The 25282-nt window shown below is 45.4% G+C and overlaps 2 protein-coding genes and 1 pseudogene across 2 annotated transcripts; 1 reads left to right on the top strand and 2 right to left on the bottom strand.

Annotated features, from left to right (window-relative positions):
- The first annotated feature begins 790 nt into the window (after positions 1-790).
- Positions 791-2388, top strand: LOC9645632 (malate dehydrogenase, mitochondrial). Its single transcript, XM_002976006.2, has 7 exons — positions 791-1092; positions 1163-1336; positions 1410-1578; positions 1633-1694; positions 1748-1869; positions 1932-2049; positions 2100-2388. Exons 1-7 carry the CDS (start codon positions 844-846, stop codon positions 2268-2270), a joined length of 1065 nt encoding a protein of 354 aa, XP_002976052.2. The 5' UTR covers positions 791-843; the 3' UTR covers positions 2271-2388.
- Positions 2242-5088, bottom strand: LOC9646015 (carbon catabolite repressor protein 4 homolog 6). Its single transcript, XM_024680964.1, has 12 exons — positions 4449-5088; positions 4217-4383; positions 4085-4150; positions 3980-4032; positions 3848-3929; positions 3676-3792; positions 3537-3629; positions 3449-3481; positions 2823-3401; positions 2675-2760; positions 2537-2621; positions 2242-2480 (listed from the first exon to the last, which is right to left on the bottom strand). Exons 1-12 carry the CDS (start codon positions 5068-5070, stop codon positions 2430-2432), a joined length of 2034 nt encoding a protein of 677 aa, XP_024536732.1. The 5' UTR covers positions 5071-5088; the 3' UTR covers positions 2242-2429.
- Positions 5089-5193: 105 nt separating this feature from the next.
- LOC112348390 lies at positions 5194-7917 on the bottom strand (annotated as a pseudogene).
- Between the last annotated feature and the right edge of the window lie 17365 nt (positions 7918-25282).

The following is a 25282-nucleotide window of genomic DNA, read 5'->3' as shown; positions in this document are numbered from 1 at the left end:
AACCAGCTGCCTCATCTGCGACTTGAGGTAGCACTTGAGCGCCAGGACCTTGGAGCCGGGGCTATGGAAGTAGGCGTCCTTGTAGGAGAGGAGCTCGGGCAGCGTCTGGCACTGCCCAACATCGAGGATGAATCGCGGGCATGGGCGAGTCTGGACAATGCAGTGGAACACAATCACTCCTGAGCTCCCGAGGAAGATGCTGTAGAACTCGATCCGCTTTGCGGCAAGTGATTGAGATTCAAGTAGTTTCCACCGTCGGGCTCAAGCTGGTAGAGACTCTCATGGTGGGCTTGGACGGTCACGTACTTGATGCTTCCAGGAGGATAGGCGAATCGCTTACGCTGCACCGTCCACACCACGGCGCTGGTCGCTGCATCCGCCTGTTCACGTACGCTGCGACGAAAGATTGGTGCTTGCGCTCCACCACGATCTCACGACACCCCGCTAGCTTCCATCACTCGCGGTAGACCAGGAATTTCTCTATGCTCCAGCCCTTACCCACGGTGCTCTCTTCGCGCTTGTTCCATGCCTCCCAAGGTCGCGTCGTGATCCGCCTTGCGCTCCACTGCCTCGAGCGCCCGATGCAGCACCGCCTCAAACGATTTTTCGCGGCATTGGGCGGAACCCTAAAAGCCCAAAATTGGCGGGTTTCAAATTTAGCAGAATATCCTAACAAACAGAATATACAGTGTTTAAAGATTTAGCAGAATAAACTGATTAAAGAATATGCTTTATGCACGGCGGGGATTAGCCGTACGTCTAGAATATACCTGGCTAAATCTCTAGGTTTCTTCACTTGTTTTGTGGAAGAGCGAGCGAGCGAGCGATCGATCGATCGAAGCTATGGCGTCCAAGCGCGCGGCGATGATCTTCAAGCGGTGTATGTCTTCCGTGCCAGGGGGGAAGCCGCTGCCCGTGAGGAAGCCGCTGCCTTACCGCAGGGTCACTGTTCTCGGCGCCGCGGGCGGCATTGGGCAGCCGCTAAGCATGCTCCTCAAGCTCAATCCGCTCGTCAGCAAGCTGTCGCTCTACGATATTGCGGGGACTCCCGGTGTGGCGACCGATCTATCGCATATCAACACCCGGACAGAGGTGGGTTTTGTGGGTTGGATCTGTCTAGCCGATGGCTTTAGCTTTTCTCTTTTTCTTTTGGTTCTTCCAGGTGCATGGGTTTGCTGGAGATGATCAGCTCAAGGACGCTCTCAAGGACGCGGATCTCGTGATAATTCCCGCCGGTGTTCCTCGCAAGCCTGGGATGACCCGGGACGAGCTTTTTGATATCAATGCCGGGATTGTGAAGAAGCTTGTCCAAGCTATCGCCAAGCACTGCCCTTTCGTAAGTCGATTCTCTTCTACTTTTTTTTCCTTTGCTTGGCTTTTTGGACTGAAGAGAATGGATGCGTACGCAGGCTTTGATCAACATGATCAGCAATCCAGTGAATTCCACCGTGCCTATTGCTGCCGAGGTGTTAAAGGTCGAGGGCACTTACGATCACACGAGGTTGTTTGGTGTGACGACTTTGGATGTTGTGCGCGCGAGGACCTTCTATGCTAAAGCCAAGAACCTCCCGATCGAAGGTAGAAGTTATCTCTGGCGAAAAAAGCTTCTTTTTTGACTGGATGCCTCTACAGATGTGGACGTCCCTGTCGTTGGTGGACACGCCGGCAAGACCATTCTTCCTTTGTTTTCACAGGTATGATCTTCGCTTACAAGCTCCATTTTGCTGATCACTTTTCATTTCCATAGGCAACTCCTCAAGTACCTCTGTCGAAGGAAGAGGTCGAGGAGCTCACGAGGAAGACACAAGACGGTGGAACGGAAGTAGTCCAGGCCAAAGCTGGAAAGGGTTCTGCGACACTGTCCATGGCGTAAGTGGTTTCGTGTATTCAATCTCGAAATAGCTCCACCGGTTTTGTTTTGCCTTTTCCAGCTATGCCGCTGCTCTTTTCGCCGAGTCCTGCTTGAAGGCAATGAATGGAGAGCCGAATATCATCGGGTGCGCTTACGTTGGCTCCTCGGTCACAGATTATCCATTCTTTGCATCGAAGGTGAGCTTTTTCTGTTTCTTTTGGAGGTTTCTTACACGGTTTTTTCTCAGGTTGAGCTCGGGAAACACGGCATGGTGAAAGCTCTCGAGCTGGGACCGATCTCAAAGTACGAGCAAACATGCCTGGACGAAATGAAGGACGAGCTCATGGGCTCCATCGACAAGGGTGTTGCTTACGTGCACAACACTGAGAGCGAGAAGATCATCGAAAGTCTCAAGTGAGCGACGATGGATTGAATTACCAGTGCAGTTTTGATAACTCTAGAGATTGAAATAACTGAGAACTTCTCTCTAATTGCCGTGTACCTTTCTGGAGAAAAATAACTTCTCTTCAACATCACTGATAACGATTTTTTTCTTTGCTTGGCATTTATGCTTTGGTCAGGAAAATTCCATCTCACAAACTAACGCTAAGTGGTCACTCCCCCATTTCTGATTCAGAAGAAGTTAGCAATGAAGCTATGAAAGTTCCAGCTAAAGTTTTTTACCTGGGAAGGAAGGCCTCCCGTATGACGAAGAACATCCACAGAAAGCATGTCTACGACTCTCAAAGGCCGGAGTCGTTCGGTGTGCCTGGAGCAAAGAGAACATTACAAAAGTATATATTTTTGGAACAGTGGCCATACCAGATGTAATCCACAGTCCCCTTAAACTTCTTATGGTAAGTCGTCGCTAGAGGCTCCCCTTGCGAGTCCCTGCTTCCAGCCTTTCCCTGTCACAAGATCTAGTAAGTTGCGAGCGAGAAACGAAAGGAAAGAACTTCGACTTTCTTACCTCGATCTCCGAATAGGCACTGCTCAGCTTTAAGTCGTGGACCACCTTGGTAGACGATGAAGTGCCCGTGGCATTCACTAGCTCCTCGACTGTCCATCCCGATGGTAGCTCCACACGGTCGGGCGAGTTGGTTTCATCGTCCTCCAGCCCTTTTTCTTGTGTTGGAGTTCCCTCTTCAGTGTCCCAAGGCTCTTCAAAGTGGACCTCCTTGCTGGATGTTTTGAGAACTTCTTCCTCCGCAGCTTCAAAGCTCTTCTGGACAACTAAATTGTCCGTCACTGTCTTGATAACCATGGGCTCACTGGAGCTACTCGCCGGTAGTTTTTCAGCGTTCGCCTCGTCTTCTTCTTCCTGTGCAGCAACGGTTGCTGTAGCAATCCCCAAAGTGGCAACTTCTTCTATGGTCATGCCATCTTCGTTACGTACTGACGTGGTTTCCACATTGATCCTGGAAAATCCAGCTGAGGAAGGATTGTGGCCTCTGATCCATGGTTTCGAGAAAGGATTCCGATAATAGCCACCTTCTCCATCAGCTATCTGTCCGGAGATTGATCGCCTATCTAGGGAAGAAACATCAAGCTGCAGACGAGCTTTTAAGATTCACTTGGAAAACGTTGAATGAATACCTCTGCTGTGGAGATGTAGCGATAGAGTGGGCTCTGGAAGAAAAGAAATGAGCGATAAAACCAGGTAAGCTTTTGATTGTGTACTCACCGATGGTGTACTATTGAAGTCCCCGGCCACAATAACTTGCGCGCCACCCCAGCTCGAAGACAACTCCTGAGCTGTATTAAGAAGCGTTCGCACCTGGAAAAAGGAACGAGTCAAGAAGAAAACCAAAATCAAATCTTGCCTGGCCAAGTTTAATGTCCCCACGTTTTGGATTGAAAAGAATATGAGTATTTGCCACAACCAAAACCTGATTTTCTATGCTAGATACATCTCCCTCGAGGGCTGCTTCTCTTGTACTCTAAATAACAAGTCGTCAATCCTCCTCTAGGACAAAATGAACAGGAGATTCATACCCGCAAAACACATATCTGTCCTATGTTGTCCCGTAAACCATAGTCCTTGAAATCGATGCTTTCCTCTTCCAGTAGTAGGAACCTGATTGCAGCTCGTAACTCTTGACGACGAAGAAATGCGAAATTGCGAACCTTTTCTCTCTCCAAAAGATCGCACACCCGTCCGTGGCAGTGCCAGTTCGACGCTGTAAAAACAATGGTTTCGGTACAAAAGAAGGGGAAATAACATCCAGTAACCTTGAACGTCCCGGCATATCCTCTCTTCACTAGCTCGCCTTGCAAATCTGCAAAGCGATCGACCTCCTGAAAACATCATCAGTATAAACATGCTACAAGCAAAAAAACAAAACAAAGCTTTTTTAACAGTACCTGTAAACAAAGAATGTCCGGTGACCAGTACTCGATTTCTTGCACCAAGCGCACTTTTCTCCAGTCCCATTTCACATAGCGCATTGGGATGTGATAGTAGAGCTCACGATAATGCTCCCGAGCATTGTCGGCGGCTAGAATGTTGTACGAGAGAAACATGAACCTTTCTGGAAGGAAAAAGATCCAAAAAAATGAGAAAAGAAAGGGAGAGAAAGAACAACGAAAGAATTACCTCGAAAGGAGCTTGGTTGAGCTTTAGAATGGAGCCAGCGTCGAGTATCATCCTGCCTCACAAACCTCCCACCTTGCCAATTCCTATTGTCTCTTTGGTTCCACGACCTGTTGGGTTGAAAGGCCGCCCTTGCTCCAGTTCCAGGCCCTTGAGAAGTCCTGCGCGTTCCATCGCCAATGTATCGGGGGCTGTTTAGCGGCGCCTGTGGAAACTCGCGAGGAAAATCGTGCCAGCTCTGGTTTTGATTCCTCCACTGCTGCTGCTGCTGCTGGTACTGCTGCTGCCGCTGGTACTGCTGCCAGAATGGATGATTCGCATTCCTCCACTCGGATTGCTGTTGCTGCTGCTGCTGCCACATTGCTGCGGGATTCGCCGCCAAACCCTCTTCCAAGATAGACGATTCTTCCCCAACGCTACATTCCAAGAGCCCTAGCGACGGATCGCCGGTCGGAGCCGCGACGCCATGGCAACTGCGAGATCCTGGCTTGGAAAGAAGGCGCAAATTGGAGCTAGCGAAAGCGAATGGCGTGGAGCGTACCTTGAGCGTGGGCGCTGCGGTGGACGATGGGCGGCCTAGTGCAGAGAGACTAGATAGAGGCGCCCCCGTCCTCTTCCACACCATAGCCCACGGCTAGCCCTAAGCCCCATTCCCCCAATTATTAGGGCAAAGGGTTTTGGGTTTTGCCACGTATGACGCATTGCCAACGTGGCAGCCACATAGGCCACAGTCAAATACAAAGATTTTTCACACGGCATTTGCGTCGAGCACGCATCTCAAACACTTCCCTTCCTCCATCAGAGTCACAGCGTCGTTAACTTTGGCCAATGGAGGCTTGTGTGTAATAAAGTCATCGAGGTTTAGCTCCTAGATCGATCAAATGAATAATCAGCCCAAACCATGTAAACCATATAAACGATCAAATGTTACCTTGTTCATGTACTTTTCCACTAGTTGATTGAGCTCCGACCTTCCTTTGTAGCCCCAAACCAAGTTCCCGTGAGCCAGCGGCCAAAGAGGAAATTTTTGGGACTCACGGTCAGGACTTTGGTGCTTTCGTCTAAACCCGCCGCAACAGTGACTCCCCAGCCCTGTTATAGACAAAAACAATAGAAATCTACGTAGGATTTACTAACATCTCTGCAAATTCACCTCATGACCGCTCTCCACAGCATCATGAATGATATTCACATTTCCAACGCACTCGATGGTGTAATCAGCTCCTCCATTAGTCATTTCTCGAATCACCTTAAAAGTTTTGATGAGCTTTTTGTAGCGAGAAAGACATATAGGTTAACGCAAATTACCTCTTGCACTGGTTTGTCATGGTCTTTTGGATTGATCACATCCGTCAAGCCAAACTTCGCCTTTCCTATATAGCAAGGTGAAAAATCTGCAATACCTTCTTCCAGCTTTGAAGGATTTATATCTATGCCAATAATCCACGAGAAAACCATGACTCGTTTGAAAACCAAAGCAAAAGAAGGCCTGGAAAATGACCATTCACTTACAGCAAATCCAATAGTTCCGAGAACAAAGATTGCTACTGTGGATCCTCTCCACTTTCGCAGCTTTTGTCGCAGCACCAACTCCTGAAAGAAAAAAATAAAATAAAAATCTAAGAAACAAAAGCTAAAACTTCCAAGAGATACCTGTAGTGACACCACAGCTGAGCAGACAAATCTTCTCGAGAGGAGCATCCTTATTTACAACACAATGCAAGCTTGATCCACAACAGTGTACTGACTAAAGGTTGAAGTTCCCAAAAAAGTGGTATATGGTCTTGCCATCCTCTGTAAGAAATCTGCTCTTACCGTCGCTCACCATCACCCCTCTCTCCGGATCGATTCCATACTTTTGGCAAACGTTGGTCTTTCCGGATTTGCAGTAGTCACACTCTTTGCACTCTCCCGTGAACAGAGTGAGTGCGTGATCTCCTGGTTGAACACCCTTCACATCGTTGCCTGTGCTCTCAACGATTCTAGACCAAAAAAAACCCTCCAAGTTCCAGGAAATCTCGAGAGTTTCGACAGAGTAGACTCACCCAGCTGCTTCGGGACCGAAAATGCGAGGGAATATGTTGCCCTGCCTGAGAAGAGGCAAGATCAAGACAAGAAAAAAAGGAGGAGAAAAGGAAACTTAGCTTACATTCTTCCAGAGGGTGATGTCTGTGCGGCACAGAGAGGTGTGGACGATTTTAAGACGAACTTCGGTCGATCCCGGCAGCGCAACCTGGATCTCTCGATGACCATCGGCTTCCCAGCTGGAAAGGAAAGAAGAGTGTTAAGGGTCAAAACAGAAATGGAAGACCGTTACCGTAGCAAGCGATCATCTTTCCTTCGCTTTCCATGGCATGCTTTATTTCGAATGAACAGAACGAAGAACTTTTTTGATAGAGCCACCATGACTCATTTAACAGGTTTAGAAACCATAGTTGCCAAAAACCCTAATCTGATTTTAATACTAATGTCAGCCTTAGATCCCCCTTAAAGCCTTAAATCAATTTTCGAGAAAATGAAACAAAATTATAGTTATAAGAATTTACTACTATTAATGATTTAATTTTTTTGTAAAATGTATTTTGATTTTCCTTTGTTTTAGGTATGGCTGAAAAACCAATAGTGAGTAATGTTGCAATGGAGATTGTGAGATATCAAGAGAGAGAGTTATTATTAGAAATGAAGTCGCTAATAGAGAAAAAATCCTTATATGGTTTTTTTGGCTTCATTCTGATTAGGTTAGAATGTTATAAAAAACTTAATGTAACAGGTCACTTTGGGGTTATTGTGATGCCACAATGGTAGAAGGTTAATATTGGTGGATCCATTATCAATTGCCACTTGAGCTAGTTGAGAAACTGGTCAATGGTCATGCACTTAAATTGGATAAATATAAAGTAAGAACCCTATATGTTGCTTGTTGAACATATTCGGTTTAGTTTGAGAAGCTTGTATCATTGGCTTGCACTTGCTAGTATCAAAAACCCTCACAATATTGAATTTGGTTCCTCAATATTTGCTAAATGATAGTTTACTGTATTTCCTAAACACCCTTGCTATCATGCCTTTTGTGTTAGTCTCATTCTGGTCCCAAATACTATTTATGGAAAGTGTCTAGATTTGTTTATTTGGCATATTTACAGAATGTAAAGATTCTCTTGAACATAATGGTGTTCGTCCCATATCTAAATTTGCAATCTAGAGACATTCCATATTTAGTAAGTTTTGAGTTTGTTTCAGAGACTAACTCTTGGTAGTAAAAGAGGCTTGGGGTGAAATCCCAAAGCATGTGTTCCTTAGGGGGGGCGGGCTATAGGGGGTTCCAAATGTATAGTAAGGATAGTGAGTAGGTTGGGCATGGCCAACTAACTTGAGGCATAGTTTAACTTTCACTCGCGTGTTTGTTTTTGTTTTGTGTTTGGCTTAGGTCTAAGCCTAAGTTCTATACCATACTACTTAGTAGAGTACCCATATTCTCGCATTAGGCCACCGATATGCTGAAATAATACTAAACTTCGTTTAGCTCTGTTTTGGCTAGTCCTGGCATTAAGATACTAAATACTCTGGGACTACTCCAAGTCACTCCATGCTCCTATCCCTTTGCTCCTTGGGCTGTATGCTCGAGAATTGTTTCGTGCTTTAGTACTTTCGCTCTTTGGCTTTATGCTTAAGAGTTTGGCTTCATTCCTTCGTTTAGTGGCTTAAGACCTTGAAACTTAGCTTCCACTCTATTGTCCTTTGGACACGTGGCATGTGACATATGGCATATAGACGGTTTAGATTCTTCTTTGTGGTTATCTTATGGTAAATCACCATAGGATAAAGGACGTGCGCTACAGAGTTCTTTGGATGGGAAAATGTATTTTGCATTAAATCCAATTGTAGAAGCAGAGTTTCAACTATAGGAGTTTATGGTAGGTTCAAGTGATGCAGTAGTTTGGAATAGAGAGGTTTTTTCTTCAACAACAAATAAGGAGTGATGTGCATCCTTGGTAATAATGGTAAGCTAAAAAAAAAATGCAAGCATAGGATATGTGGATAATGAATCTATATTTAAGTTACTAAAACCTATGAAAGTTATAAGCACATTAATTTGAAATATCATTGCAGGAACTTTTGTGCATTGATGTAGACTTTTTGAAGACTATGATAAGGATTTGGTCTTTGAGCTTCCACCTTGTAAAAATTCCATGGAGGGGAAGATGAGCATATTTGGGTGAAACATATGGCTTAGAGAGCTGACTACTTTGCAAGAAAAGTTCAAAGGAGTAGTTCCTTTAATGCTTTAACTTGGACTACTAGACTACAACTAGTTTTAAGAATTCAATTGCAAAAATTTCATGGTGTATTATATATATGACCTTAATAAGGTAAGGTACTTATAGAGCAATTTGGTTCTATAAAATGTTACTTTTGCAAGGAGTTTCCATGACGTAAAGGAGAATGTGGAGCTCACATCTTTTATGTTGTTGTAGCACACGTGGTTTTGACCCTTTATCCTATGGTGATTTATCATAAGATAACACCACGAAGCGGAACCTAAACCCTTTATATGCCACGTGTCACATACCACGTGTCCATAGGACAATGGTGTGGAACCCAAGGTTTAGAGCCTTGGGCCACTGAATGAAAAAATGGTGCTAAACAACTTACAAAAGATAACTTAAAGAACACAAAGTATCATCAACTGACAAGCAAGATGCTCACGAATGTATCACCAAAGGAAATAACATTCTAATCTATCAGAACTAACTCAAGTAACAATCAACAAAACAGAATGAATGTGGTAAGACCAGCAAACACCCATTTATGCCAACTATCATAAAAGTCAATCTAAATAGATCCCGGTTAATAATACCAAGGAACTAGAGTTGTCTAAGCAAGTTCCAATAACATCCTATTGATGTTTCAAACCCAATATACCAATCCAGAGTAAACCACAAAGAACATATGATAATGCGAAAGCCAAAAGCTATCAAATAACACAACTAACCATTATAAAAGATCATTAATCATCTTATCAATGAAGAGATGCATAATCATCGTTAAAGAAAGAACTTACTATCCTGAAAAATAGCAAATCATTTTATACAAATAATAATCAAGCAAAATCTTTGACAAAGATAATCAATTATCCTAGATGATGCTCAATTATCACCAATGATTGCCATATGCAAAAGCCAATTTCAACATCGAAGCTAATAAGCCAAAATGCCTTCTCCCAACAACTTTTAATGAATGGAACAATAAGTATAAAACTCAAAGAACCAAAAGCTTGAAGAAGCCTATAGTTAAGTCTTGCCTAATAATGATCACGTGTCTCGCATAAACCCACTTCAATGTGAAAGAAGAAACTATGGTACAACCCACAATATCCTCCTTAACACATCCATAAGCTAAACTTCATAATGCAAAGTTAATGAAAAGCATGTCTGCATCAATCCTAAAGCTAAGCATAATGAAGCTATGCTCAATAAGTGATCACTAAACCGATCTTCCATGAATCCATCTATAACAAGACGTAACTCACTTTATAAAAAGCACAAGAAGAATCATCCATGATCAATATATTACAACTTAAACCCAATAAAAATTCAAACATTCTAATATTGATCACTACCTCTTCCTCCTGTAAAGTTAGTACAGTTCACGACTAAATCACTTTTCAAGGAAAAGCTCAAAACTCAACCCCTACTAAACAATCTCATCTAGAGCTTAATTAACTCAACTTGCCACTCAGTTCATTTGAACGTTAATACAGTTGTTAATTAGCAAATGCACGAATACTAATAACACAAAGCCATAGCCAAATCATCAACACTATCCTCATCGAGACTAATGAAACTCAAAGTCAATCCTAAGGAGAAACATCTTATCTCACTTGAATCTCAACATAAAAAATGTTAACGACAAGGCAATACTTCAATACTATTAACACTATAATAAAGCTAAAAGAAAGCAAAAGTGAATCACCACTTAAAGCTCTTTAACAACCAAGTTAACCAAAATTGAAAATACTTTACTCAGTATCCGAGACTAATTCTTCAGAAAAACTTAGTTACAAATAACATTTCATCAAGGAGTGATTCACCACATCCAAAACTTAATGAAATCCAACACTATGAACTAAACACAACCAAATGACATTGACAAAGGTAGAATTGATATGCCAACATGGAAAAACCATGTAAGTCTAATGACACAATCCTCCACAATACCATTTGGTAAAGCAAACCCATCATTGCTAAACCATTATCGAATGAAGCAAGTGTCAAATAGTCCTTGATGAAGTCTGCAAGCAATCACTAGTTGCAAAGCAACTAATAATCACTTTTCAACTTGCCTTCATAAGACCCAACACTAAACTCATACCATCGAGTCATATACTTGTCTAGCATAAACATAATACCCCAAGTATAAGATAAAGGTTTATGGACAAGCATAAATTAAATAATACATCTAGTCAATAGCTCTGAGTATGTCTTGAAGAGACTAGCTATGCATAACCAACACTTAGTCGAAACTAAAGTGAAGACCATGAGATGAACTTATATCAGTACACAACCTCCTTAGAGACAAAGCTATAGTACAGGTACTAACATCTCAACCTCAAATAACTAAGTTGGACATCATAGCCAAGATGCAGGGCCACCAAGATCAAATCAAGATTAATGAGAGTTTACTACTCTCATAGAGTTTAATGAAATGCAAGGTGCAACTTGCGACCAAGCATAATGCTACAGAAAAAAGGCATAAGGGTCACCCTTCTTAGAAAAGCATAACGGCCACTTTTCTACATCAACTCTAGACTCTATCCAACTCAATTGCTTTAGCCCCAAAAGTCAGCATCCCTTTTAGGTTGCATTATACAAACTACTTACTAAGGTTTAAGCCAACTGAAGTCAACTCTAACCCCTTCACTAGTTTGTACTAGCTTACGAAAACGGAATGGTTTTTGAGTAAAGTGATTAATAAATCATTTATTAGAAAAGTCTAAGAAAATTTGTGGAAAATTTTCTATCCTAGAGAAAGAATGACTCTCAGTCTAGGAATACAAACTTTCAAGACTCAACCAACTTCTTCCTACCAACAACTTCACATAAGTTCACCTCAACACAAATTCTCATGATCCAATAATATGCTTAAGCATCAAACATCTTTGCCTCAAGTGCCAACTCAATCTGATAAAATGCAATATAAATGCCACTCTCCATTGATAAAGATTTACAACACCTAACACTACTAACTTTTGTTTACAACATATACAAATTCATGTTACTTTCTTTCCGACCAAACTCAAAACTAATCTAACACCAAACTACTTAGGGAACAATAGCAAGGCTCCCTGGAAAAGAATTGAGCATTGCGTCCCAAGTTTTCAATAGCAAGCTTAGACAACATGGTTTAACACTTCACCACTATCCATCCTATAACTCACCACTTGTAAAATCATCATTTCCAATATGCATCAAGGTAGTGACTCTTGATTGCATATTTGTAGCGCACCTTATCTCTCTCCCCTTAAGCCAACTGGAAAAGGGGCAATTGCTTGATGAAAGAGCCCTTAGTAGCTATTTTATCCCTATTTATCCCCCAAGGTTCCAAGGATCCATGGTGACAGTATATCCAAATCTCATCCCATGATCACATGCACTACACTCACCCCCCCTTCAGAGATGTCAATGTCCTCATTGACTATTGACTAATAACCCCTACTAAGCCAAGGGGAACCAGCACCTTCATTTCCGCACTGAATCTACCAATCCTTCCATTGTGTAGACCAGCTATTCCATATGAGGCAACTAGTCATCCACCCGTACCGCAGTCCCACGGTGGATACCTTCGTTTGGGATGCTCCACAAGAGGAAGGACGTATGCATGGATGCCCAATACGTACGATTTTCTAATTTAGGGGTAAGAATATACCTTGCTCAAGGGTATATTATATTTTAGGTAGCCACTAATCAATGGGAATCGAACCCGTGCCATTTGCTCCGATACCAACTGTAGCGCACCTTATCTCTCTCCCCTTAAGCTAACTAAAAAAGGGGCAATTGCTTGATGAGAGAGCCCTTAGTGGCTATTTTATCCCCATTTATCCCCCAAGGTTCCAAGGATCCACAGTGACAATATATCCAAATTTCATCCCATGATCATATGCACTACAATATTGTGAACATGAGCAATGAGTCACACCTCGTTGCAAATTATCTCTCCAAGAAGAGAAAATGTTTTATGTGTTTAATCCTTTGTCCTTGATAACTCTCTTTTCGGTCTCATATTTGACCCAACCTCAAGCTTACTTTCACACTGCCTTTAGTTCAATCCAAGAAAAGTTTATGAGAAAGCATGGCAATAACTACTTGAATTAATAGACTAATCCCTATAATCTTGATTGATCCACTTATAATCATGCTTAAGAAGGATCCATTAGTGTTGTGCTAAATAGCTACGGACCAGCCTATTTGCCACTCATAGCAAACCCAGAGAAGGTTTACTTTTACCCATGGTACATGGAGCAACTTATGGAACTACCAATAAACTAACATTAATCCTGCCAACTCAAAGTGCAACCTTGAGTTGCTAATGTGCCTCACTTATGAGCCCAAGCGTAAACTCGTGCAAACAGAACATCTCAGTCCATTTTATGAGCCCAAGAGCAAGCTCACATAATACGATACAAAAATGTAACCAAATCCATACCCAAGGAACAATTGCAAAGTCTTTGCACCCAAATGTGTACCTATTCGGATCATCGTTTTCATCTTTGCGTATGCAATGAGATTAATTGCCCAATCTCATTGGATAGAACTCGCTGAGACAATTTCTCTGATACCAAATGTAGCATACGTGGTTTTGACCCTTTATCCTATGGTGATTTATCATAAAATAACACCATGAAGCGGAACCTAAACCCTCTATATGCCACATGTCCATAGAATAGTGGTGTGGAACCCGAGGTTCAGGGCCTTGGGCCACTGAATGAAGGAACGGTGCCAAACTCCCAAGTATAGAGCCAAGAAATGATAGAATTAGACCACGGAGCAACTCCTAAGCCTACAGCCCAACGAGAGAGGAGATAGGAGCACGAAGCGACTTGGAACAGTCCTAAAGTATCTAACATCCCAATGCCAAGACCAGCATGCAAAACGGAGCCAAACGGAGTTTGGCATTATTTTAGCATACCGGTGTAAGAGACTAAATTTTCCATTCTACTTTAGTCACTTAACCACACCTCCGACCACTTGGAGGAGTCTCATTCACAACCTCCATAAGTCCAACTCAGGACTTGGGGCTTGCTAGCCCCAAGAATGGCATCCATGCCACTCAACCTTAGCACTTGGTCCAAGTGCTCCACGTGTCCGATCCCATGATCGACACCCCAAGGTACCACCGACGTATCGGCCCATTACGCTAAGGCCATGCCCAATTACCTTGGTCACACTGGTGGTCTAACACCACCTGTATTCCAATCCCGTCTCTCAAAGACTGGGTCATTCGCCCATGAGGGATCATCCCAAATCCACTCCTTAACATCCTTAGGATGCCTACAGACATGGGGAATAGCCTTCCCCAATATCTCTGTTCCGGTCCCCACCAAGTCCCTTTTTGTCCTTGGCTGTGTTCGCCAACACTGCCACTGGATCAAGGCCCACCGGCTCGACCACTAAGTCCCACTATCCTCGAGGACTTCCTCACTGTGTGACTGTGTCCTTGGTCACCCCACCAGAGGGCTACCCCTCTTCCTTTCCACAATCTGGGACTTTGGGACACCATTTCGGAACACCGTGGCCTTACGCGAGCCACCTGGGTACTCTCCCCACCTTTCACCTTTAGGTGCTCTAGCCATGGGCTTAGAGCGAGGTTCCGTTGAGCCACACCTGGTATCCAAGTAGGTAGTGCCACCCACACTTGGACTGGGAGCATCGGCCAGTCGATCTCCCGGGGGAACTAGAGCCGGCTCTTGAACACTTCACCAAGCTACCCCGCTTGTCGGTCTGTGTTCACTCTAGTCTTGGACTTCCCAGTGGGCAGCTCATCACCCAACACTGGGTCCGGCCTTCCTGGGCCAAACTGGCCTTTCCTGGCCAAACTGGCTCCACTGCAGTCCTCCCCCTCACTATACTTTTGGAGCTCACCAAACCCCCCAGGGTCTGGGAGACGAACGCTTTGGGCTTTCACCCTCTCAGGCTCCGGACTCGGACTCGGACTCGGACTCGGACTCGGACTCGGACTCGGGCTCGGGCTCGGTCTCGGCCTCGGCCTCGGCCTCGGTCTCGGTCCCGATCTCGGTCTCGGTCTTGGTCTCGGTCTCGGTCCCGGTCTCGGTCTCGACTTCGGACTCCATCTCGGACTCCATCTCGGACTCCATCTCGGACTCCATCTCGGACTCCATCTCGGACTCCATCTCGGGTCCATCTCGGGTCCATCTCGGACTCCATCTCGGACTCCATCTCGGGTCCATCTCGGGTCCATCTCGGACTCCATCTCGGGTCCATCTCGGACTCCATCTCGGACTCCATTTTGGGTCCATCTCGGGTCCACCTCGGACTCCATCTCGGACTCCATCTCGGACTCCATCTCGGGTCCATCTCGGACTCCACTTCGGACTCCAACTCGGGTCCATCTCGGGTCCACCTCGGACTCCACTTCGGACTCCATCTCGGACTCCATCTCGGGTCCATCTTGGACTCCACTTCGGACTCCAACTCAGGTCCATCTCGGACTCCACTTCGGACTCCAACTCAGGTCCATCTCGGACTCCACTTCGGACTCCAACTCGGGTCCATCTCGGACTCCACTTCGGACTCCAACTCGAGTCCATCTCGGACACTCTCACGTGTCATGTGTTGGTCCTTTTGGGTCCCTTTTTGGAGCCTCGCCTTTTGCTCGCTTCGTGCTCGTTCCTCGAGCACTTCGTTGGGAGTTCCACTCCCGCTCTTGACTTTTCAAGTCGGAGCTTTTGGTCCAAACGTGTTACGCTCGTTTGGCTCTCGCTTCGGCCACTACCATGTGGCGCCCTTCCGGCTCCACTTTGGGGCCTAGGGATTTTGTGTCTCACAACCGGTGGCCTAATGTGAGGATATGGGTATTCCACCAGCTAACATGGTGTGGAGCTTGGGCTTAAACCCAAGCCAGACATAAAACAAGGACAGGCATGCAAGCGAGAGCTAGACTATGCCTAAGATTGGTCGGCCATGCCTAACCTACCCACTATCCCTACTATACATTTGAAACCCCTCACAGCCCCCTCCCCCCCCCCCCCTGAGGAACACACACTTTGGGCTTTCACCCCAGGCCTCCCTTAGTACTAAGAGTTAGTCTTTGGGATAAGCTCAAAACTTACTAAATATGAAATGTCTCTAGATTGCGAATTTGGACACGGGATGAATACCATTATGTTCAAAACAATCTTTACATTTCGTAGATATGCCAAATGAGCAAATCTGGACACTTTCCATAAATAACATTTGGGACCAAAATAAGACTAATACAAAGGGCATGATAGTGAGGGTGTTTGGTAGACACGGTAAGCTATCATCCAGCAATATTGAGGGACTAATCTCAATACGCAAGAGTTCTTGTCAAACCAGTGCAAGACAGAGCAAAAGAGAACTAAGAGCCAAGCTGAGTATGCTCAACTAGAAACACATAGGAGTTCTTACCTTATGTCCATTTGGATAAGTACAAGTGCTAAATCCAATAAACTAACACTTGAACAAGAGGGGCTAATAAAAGGAACCAGCAATACCGACCTCCTGCCATCGTGGCAGTAAGGAAAAAGCGTTCGTAAGGATTGGCTGACAGATAACTTTTGATACCCGAAGTCACATTCACGACAGTTGTCCTAAACAATATGACATTCACAAGAGCAGCAATTCACATTAGCCAACATAACCATCTAGTGGCGAGTGGGACATACTTGGAGACTTTGGATGTGGTTACATTTGTTGTTTCAAAAATAGTAGATCAATCTCCAAGAGCTTAACCTACTACTAAAGCAGTAGATGAGTTAATTCTTCAAAATTTCTTACAATCAATTTTAAACACTATAACATTTTCACCCTAATAATTGAGCAAAACACTGGATAGTCTTTTAGCACTTACTAATAAATGAAAGTAAGATCTAGTCAATTTAAAATATTATTTTGTATTTACTTTAAAATATCTTTGTAGGATGTGAATTGTAATAGAAAACTTTAGAAGAAAGTCTCTCTTTTTTTTTTTGAGAAGTCCTCAAGTCTCAATGCAATTTTAAAGTTTAAAAATGAGTTTAACTACAACTTCTTCCAAAGCATTGCTTTTCCAGGACTAATCTAAGTTGAAGCCAAAAAATGATGTCATGTTTTCAAGATGTTGGTGGATGGTATTAAAAGTGGAGTTGATCTTGTTAAGCGGATGTTACCAAGTATAGATTTGCAATACTCTTGGATATGCTTTAATCATACACACATAATTCCCGAATAGTCTAAAATAACTCATAATGTGTACAATCTAAGGTAAATATGCATTTATTCAATTATTATATTAATAATGTTCTTTTATGTAGAGCGTAATCCTTACTAGTGATAATTGTTTATGAGATGAGAGGAAAAGACATGCCAGCTCAAGTTCTTTTTTGGACGCTACTAAACAAAATATACTAAGTTGGAACAAGATCTTTAACACCACTAATATTTTATGGATTTGTGAGTGATGAAGCACAAGCAAATTGACGAGCTATTAGAACTATCTATAATAGTGGTCTAGATAAGGTTTTAGTTAGCCAAAAGAGGAGTTGTTTTTTCCATTGGGAGTAAAATCTACATGAACACATAGATAAATATATTCGAGTTGAATACTATAATGAATATAAGTAATTGTACTAAAGTTTAAAATTTGCAAACACTTTAGAAAATGCAAAAAAGCAATACAAGTTCATACATTTGTGACAAGTTTGAGGTAATGCTTTATGAGAAAGCAATTCCATGATTATAAACTTGGCTAGTATAATGGTTTAATCTTTCTATTATAGATGAGTTATGAAATAGTTGCTACCTAAATTCTAACAATAAATTTTACCAAGAGTTACCATATGATATGGCTAGCAAAAACAAATGGCTTTAAACATGTATCTCTATCTAAAGCTTGCTAGAATGATTTGGTCATTTCTATCCTACCGTAAATTCTTGAGTTTGGACTTCCTAGGAGGTCACCCAACTCTATAACCTCTTGAGTTTGGATTTTTTAAGAGGTCAATTAGCCCTGTAAGCTCTTGAGTTTGGAATTCTTGGGAGGTCACCTAGCCTAGTACTACTCAAATCCAAGGACACTTAACCCCAAATATTCTAAGACCTTTAATCGATTGGAAAAGGGGGTGCACTTTTATTCATGGGCTCTTTCCCTTTGTATTTGAACCCCATGGATTGTTTTTCGAGTCGTTCCCTTTAATTGCTTACATTTACAACAAGCCTTTATGCATGCTTATATGAAAGGCTAGGTTATAGGAAATAGACTGAATCTTAAAGATTTGATGGCACACTTATCTACTATAACATCAATACGACTTCCTAGTCACAATCTCATAAAGGTGGTGGGATTAGCTTTAAATGATCTTGGAATTCACTCTGTAATAAAACCAACTAGGAATCTTAAAACTATCAGAAGGAAGCAACAAGCACGTGAGCTGATATAGCTAACAAATTCACACCGTCTCAAGTATGAGTATGTTACTAGAGAACAAAAAGGACTAATGCTTCCAACAACCAAAAGTTTAAGTGCTTCCAAGTCAAAGAACAAAAGATTCATAAAATTGAGTGGGCTATATATTGACCTAGAGCAAGATCTACAGTCAAGTGTCTTGCTTGGATTGGAGGAAAATTATATAGTAAACAGATTACCATAAGAATGTAAAGAACCAACTCGCCGAGGTGTCGTAGGCTAAAGGAACCCCGAAAGCATGACCAAAATGACAAAGAGTTCATCGGATGGGACTAAGTCGAAGATCGAGTCCAAGACCGACTCAGAGACCGAGTTTGAGACAGAGTTCGAAATCGAGTCCGAGACCGACTCGGGGACCGAGTTCGAGACCGAGTTCGAGACGGAGTCCGAGATCCGAAATCGGGTCCGAGACCGAGTCCGAGGTCGAGTCCGAGGTCGGGTCCGAGATCGGGTCCGAGATCGGGTCCGAGATAGAGTCTGAGACCGAATCCAAAGTCGGATCCGAAATCGAGTCCGAGATCGAGCCAGAGACTAAGTCCAAATACTAATACGGGTCAAGGGGTGAAAGCCCAAAGCGTGCGTCTCCCAAGGGGTGGGGGGGGGGGGGGGGGCTTCCGGGGGTTCCCGAGATCGAATCTGAGACCGAATCCGAAGTCGGATCCGAAATCGGGTCCGAGATCGAGCTAGAGACTAAGTCCAAATACTAATACGGGACAAAGGGGGAAAGCCCAAAGCGTGCGTCTCCCAAGGGGGGGGGCGGGGGGGGGGGGGGGGGGGCTGCAGGGGGTTCCAAAAGTATAGTAAGGATAGTGAGGTCCAGGAACCAGTTTTGAAGGGACTCTCCAATGGGGCTTCCAAACCGACTTGAGGTTGAGACTGGGACCAAGGGGCCTTGGGTGGGAGTGAGTATGGACTTGGTTGGTGCTGGAGGGGCCATCCAAGGAAGTGCTCAAGAGCAGCTCCCACTCCCGAAAGGGAAACCAATTGCAGTGCTCCCGGCTCATATGGAGTGGTGCCCTATTTGAGTACCATGCGGCTCATTGGTCCTCGCCCTTCCTAGGGGCTTGGGCCTTCCTTCGGGATGGAAGTGGGGGGGTAGAGGTACCCATACCGGGCCGCTAGGCCACGGTGTTTTGCCCCGGCGTCCCGAAGCAAGTGTTGCACTCAAGACTTGGGATTTAGAGGGTCCCATGATCAAGTCTTGTGGTACCAAGGGATGTTAGGAACCTAGAAGCTTGGTGTGCTTGGCTGCTTGTGCTTGCGGGGAGTGTAGCCGAACCTTAAGTCCAGTCTAACCCGGGGAGGGGGATTGGGAGAGATTGGGAATCCGTGGATGGATGGCTAACGCTCCGTTGCTCGTGCAGTGAGTAGTTGAAACCAAGTAGGACCAAGTAGGAGTTGGTACCATAGGCGAGAACCTTGGCGAGGGAACTTAGCAAAAGCCAAGGCAATGTCGGACGGATAGACAAGGTAAGCTAGCAAATTGGAATATAATTTGGTATCGGAGCCTTTTCCTCAGTTCTAGCAAAGGATAGAGGCGGATTGCTGGGAGATGGCAAGGGCAGGGCGTAAGTGAACAAAGGCGGAGACGGAACCTCCGCCAGAGCTGGAGCCTCCGGTCGAACAAGAGGCTATGGATGAGGAATCCTTGCATGAGGAGGACTCTAGTGAGGAAACTTCCAAACATGAGTCCGGTGGCGAGGTTCGGTCGTCCAAGGCTTGATTGGACGTGCTAGAAGGACAGTTGGCACAGACCAATGCCCTGCTGGAGACTCTCGTACGCAAGCTAAAGCATGACGAGAGGCGGAAGAAAAAGAGAAAGACTGCGGATGCTGGCAGCGCAGAAGGTGCAGACCCTTCGGCAGGGACTGAGGCAAAACTAGACAAGGTCAAACAGACTGAAGTGGAATCAGTCCCTCAGGCAGTTCCCAAGTACAAACCAAAGCCCCCACCGGTCTTCAAGGGAGTGAACGACTATAAGGTGGTGGAGGATTGGTTTTACGATATGGAGGACTACTTCCGAGCGTTGTGGTTACCGAGCTCGGAGAAGGTCCCATGTGCAAAACCATACTTGGCAGATAATGCCAAGTCTTGGTGGAGAACAACGGAGGCCAACGAAGGACCGGTGGCCACTTGGGACATGATGAAGGCGAGGATCCGCGCAACATACGTTCCTCCGAATACCACTCTGCATCTGAGAGATGAGCTGAGTAGGCTGAAGCAGACTGGAACCATCCAGGAATATGTGAATGGGTTCATGGCAAAGAGGATACTTGTCACAGACATGGGGGATATGGATGCGTTCCATGCCTTCATATCGGGGTTGCAAACCTGGGCTCACGGTGAGGTGATGTGGTGAAACCCGACCAACTACAAGGAAGCGTTAGATGCGGCCATCAAGGTGCATTTCAATGATAACCTGCGAAAGGGGAACACGACGGGGTCGGGATCCACGTTTAGCAAAGGGGCCAAACAAAGGGGAACGTATACCAAGGGGAAATTCAAGAAGAGTTTCTCTAAGAATGAGTCCTCGGGGTTCCGGAAAGGCAAATCCGGTGGCCAGCGAGCGAGTACGTGGGGGAGTCAAGCGAAAAAAGACAAACCCACGGATAAAAAGGTCAAGTCGTATAGCAGCGTGGGAAACAACGTATGCTACAACTGCGGTGAAACGGGATACTTTTCGAGGGAATGTCCTTACTCGAAGAAAGCCAGAGCCAATATGGCCATCAAGTCGGGTGAAGTCTAAACTGAGGTATGTGATCCAGTCCCTAACTCAAAGTTACTCATTACACGAGCAACTTTGGTAGAGAGTCGTTCGCGACATCTACTAGCCCTCTGAGGGAAGCTCAGAGGTAGCTTTGTTAAGATCCTTATTGACACAGGTGCTTCGGATAATTTTGTGGCTGCAGACATAGTCTGGCAAGCCGGACTAACAGTGCAGCGGCTAGGCGAACCAAGGATTATAGAGTTTGTTCAAGGTAGCCAAAGCACCAATGAGGTACTTCGACAAACGAGAGTCGAAGTAGGGACATGGAAAGTAGACATGGATTTCACCGTGTTGGACACGGCGGGATTTAACATGATCTTCGGAATGGATTGGTTTAATCGGTTCGTGGTAGCCCTGCATGGACAAGGTAGGAACTTTGTGGTATTGGCGAATGCCCAAGGAAGAAGATCTAGGGTGGAGGCCCAGGATCTAAAGGTAGGGCAAAGCAAGGCCAAAGATTCCTGCTTAAACCTGGTGTCCACGAGAGGACAACTCACCAAAGGAACTAAGGCAGCCTTTTTGTGCTTACTCTCGGTGAAGAGTGACAAAAAGACAGGAAAGGAAGAAGTACCTTTGGTGATCTAGTGGGTGTTGGACCAATTCCAGGATACCATGCCGGAGGAGCTATCGGCGGGGTTGCCCCCTGCACGACCGATAGAACATAAGATTGAGCTGGTCGAGGGTGCTGAGGCAGTGGTTCGTCCCCCCTATCGTTTGAACGAAAAAGAACTCAAGGAGCTCAAGTGCCAACTAGAGGAGTTGGTGGACAAAGGGTATGTTAGGTTGAGCAAGTCGCCGTATGGGGCGCCGGTGTTATTTGTGAAAAAGAAAGATGGTTCTATGCGCATGTGCATAGACTACCGGTTGCTCAACAAGTATACAAAGAAGAACAAGTACCCTTTGCCAACAATTAAGGACCTGTTCGATAGGTTGGGAAAGGCAAAATACTTCTCGAGGATTGACCTAAGTTCAGGATACTACCAGATCAGGGTAGCCAAGGAAGATGTCGAGAAGACAACCTATCGAACGAGGTATGGGAGCTTTGAGTTTCTAGTGATGCCCTTCGGGCTATGCAATGCGCCGGCAACATTTTCGGCGTTGATGAACCACATCTTTGTACCCTATCTGGATCACTTCGTAGTCGTCTATATCGACGACATCCTGATCTATAGCGAGACGCTAGAGGAGCATGCCGAACACTTGGCGAAGGTGTTTGAGAAACTAAGGGAACACAAACTGTTTGCTAAAGAGAGCAAATGTGACTTTGCTCAACAAAAGGTAAAGTTTCTCGGGCATGTGGTGGGCCAAGACGGGCTCAAGGTGGACCCGGAGAAGGTTAAAGCGATCTAGGAATGGGAGCGACCATCGAATGTACATGAGTTGAGGGCATTCTTGGGGCTACGCAACTACTACCGAAAGTTTATCAGACACTATTCGAGAGTAGCCCTGCCCTTAACGGACCAAACAGGAAAAGGGAAGATGGTATGGACAGCGGAATGCGAGGCGGCATTCGTCCACCTCAAAGGGAAGTTGAGGAAGGCTCCCGTGTTGGCATTACCAGATTTTGGTAAGGACTTTGAGGTAGACACAGATGCTTCAGACTTTGCGTTGGGCGCAGTTTTGAAGCAAGACAACCATCCAGTAGCGTTCTTCTCGAAGAAGTTGGACAAGGCTCAACAGAAATGGCCTGCCCACGAGAAGGAATTATTTGCGGTGGTCAAGGCACTCAAGGAGTGGCGACACTACCTTGGGAGACACTTCAAGGTTTACACGGACAATGTGGCAACGAAACACTTCTTGTCACAGCCCAACCTGAGAGGGAAACAAGGTCGGTGGGCCAATGCCTTGGCCGAGTTTGATTGCGAGATTCTGTACAAGCCTGGGAAGAGCAACATCGTGGCAGATGCGCTAAGTCGAAAAGCGAGCTTGAGGTTGGCGATATCCAACGCAACAACAACCTTCTGGGACGATGTGCAGACAGCATATGAGAACGATGGTCTAGCATAAGAAGTGTTGCTGAGGAATCTAGAGGCGCGGGAAGCTCACCAGAGAGGTGAGCTGCCAACGGAAAAGAAAACGGGCTATGCGGAATGCAACGGACTCATCTATTACAAGCAAACGAGAGTGTATGTTCCAAAAGGGGAACTAAGGAAGGTAGCCTTAGAAGAGTGTCATGACGGACTTCTTGCGGGACACGGCAGAGTGCCCAAGACGATGGGCTTACTCAAGAGGAAGTACCATTGGCCAGATATGGCTAAGGACGTCCAAGACTATGTAAAGACATGTCCAACATGTCAGCAGGTCAAAGCCGTGACTAAGGCTAGTAGGGGCTTGTTGCAAAGCATCCCAATTCCAGATCGTCCGTGGAAATGTCTTACGATGGACTTCATCACGAGACTTCCCCCAAGCGAGGGGTTTGATGCGATATTCGTGGTGGTGGACCGATTTTTGAAAATGGCACATTTCATACCCACCACAACGGAAGTGGATGTGGAAGGTGTGGCGAAGCTATTCTTCGAACAAGTGGTTCGAGTGTGGGGAAGGCCGGAAGAGATCATCTCAGATTGATATAAGATCTTCACTAGTAGGTTCTGGAGGACTCTCCTGGAACAGTATCGCACCAAATTGAAATTCAGCACCGCCTATCACCCACAGACAGGTATGGGGTATTAAGTCAAGTTTAGTGACACTAACACTTCTTGACAAACGGACAAATGGAAAGGGTGAATAGGCAGCTGGAGGATTATTTGCGATGCTATGTCTCGGGAGACCAGACCGATTGGGTAAGTCATTTGGGACTTGCGGAAATGTGTTATAACAACTCACCACATTCGAGTATCGGGGTGAATCCATGGGAAGTCATCAATGGGCGAGCTATTGAAGGTCTTTTGGAGCTCGGCGTGGCCGAGTATCATGGAGAGCTACCCGCAGTGGAGGCATTCATGGCGGAAAGACTCAACATTTGGAATCTAGTGAGGGATTCCTTGGAACGGGCTCAACAAAGGCAAACCAAGTACACAAACCTAAAGCGCCGGGATGTAGAGTTCCAAGCTGGGGAGAAGGTGTGGCTGAACACCAAGAACCTCAGGCTACCAAATGGGATCAGCCGAAAGTTGACCCAAAGGTAAAAATGCATGTATTCCTGTAAATGAATTGATCTTGAGTTCCTTAAGTAGGTTCGCAAGGCCTTACGAGATTGAGGCACGAATCGGTAAAGTGGCTTACCGACTCCGACTTCCTCGAGAGATGGGGAAGATGCACCCAGTGTTCCATGTGAATTTACTCAAGCCATACTTTGAGGATCCGCTTCGCAAGGACCAAGTAAGACCCTTACCTGAGGTTATCCAAGGGGAAGAGGAATACGAAGTCGAGGCCATCCTCAATGCGTGCCAGAGCAAGCGACAAGGACGCGAGGTGAGAGAGTTCCATGTGAAGTGGAAAGGATTTCCACACTGCGAAGCAACATGGGAACCGGAGGAGAACCTAGCGAACGCGCGAGATCTAGTGGAGGAATTTTTGCAAGGCAGAACTCTATGTACTTATGCAAAGTTCAATTAAAAATATCAATTTGCAAAGTTGAGCAAGTGGCATATGTTGGGACCCAAAGGCACGCTGAAGGTAAGCTAATTAGCATGGGTTAGCTAGGTCGACCAGGCGTAGGGAGTTACGCCCGACTCCCTGCGGGGATGTCGAATCCATAGACGTATTCTACGGAGGTTGGGTTCGAGTCCCAACCCCCTAGTAAAACAAGGCTGGGTTCAAGTCCCGACCCCATACTAGGGCGTGGTGAGGTGAGGAGTATAGGGACACCTATATTCCGTTGTCATGGGCTCTTGGCCAGGGAGGCCAACTTAGGCACACCGCTAAGTGGGGGGATGCCCTCGGAGACATGGTCAACAAGTCGTAGGATTAAAAGAGAGACGTTCGATGTGGGCATCGAACTTCTTCTATGGGTGGTGGAGTTGTAAGGAACCAACTCGCCGAGGTGTCGTAGGCTAAAGGAACCCCGAAAGCATGACCAAAATGACAAAGAGTTCATCAGATGGGACTAAGTCGAAGATCAAGTCCAAGACCAACTCGGAGACCGAGTTCGAGATAAAGTCTGGAATCGAGTCCGAGACCGACTCGGGGACCGAGTTCGAGACCGAGTTCGAGACGGAGTCCGAGATCCGAAATCAGGTTCGAGACCGAGTCCAAGGTCGAGTCCGAGGTCGGGTCCGAGATCGGGTCCGAGATCGACTCCGAGATAAAGTCCGAGACCGAATCCGAAGTCGGATCCGAAATCGAGTCCGAGATCGAGCCAGAGACTAAGTCCAAATACTAATACGGGTCAAGGGGTGAAAGCCCCAAAGCGTGCGTTTCCCAGGGG

Source organism: Selaginella moellendorffii, unplaced genomic scaffold (genome assembly GCF_000143415.4).
Source record: "Selaginella moellendorffii unplaced genomic scaffold, v1.0 SELMOscaffold_29, whole genome shotgun sequence".
Lineage (NCBI taxonomy): Eukaryota > Viridiplantae > Streptophyta > Lycopodiopsida > Selaginellales > Selaginellaceae > Selaginella > Selaginella moellendorffii.
The sequence above is the reverse complement of the archived record's forward strand: the minus strand, read 5'-3'. Positions and strand labels throughout refer to the sequence as shown.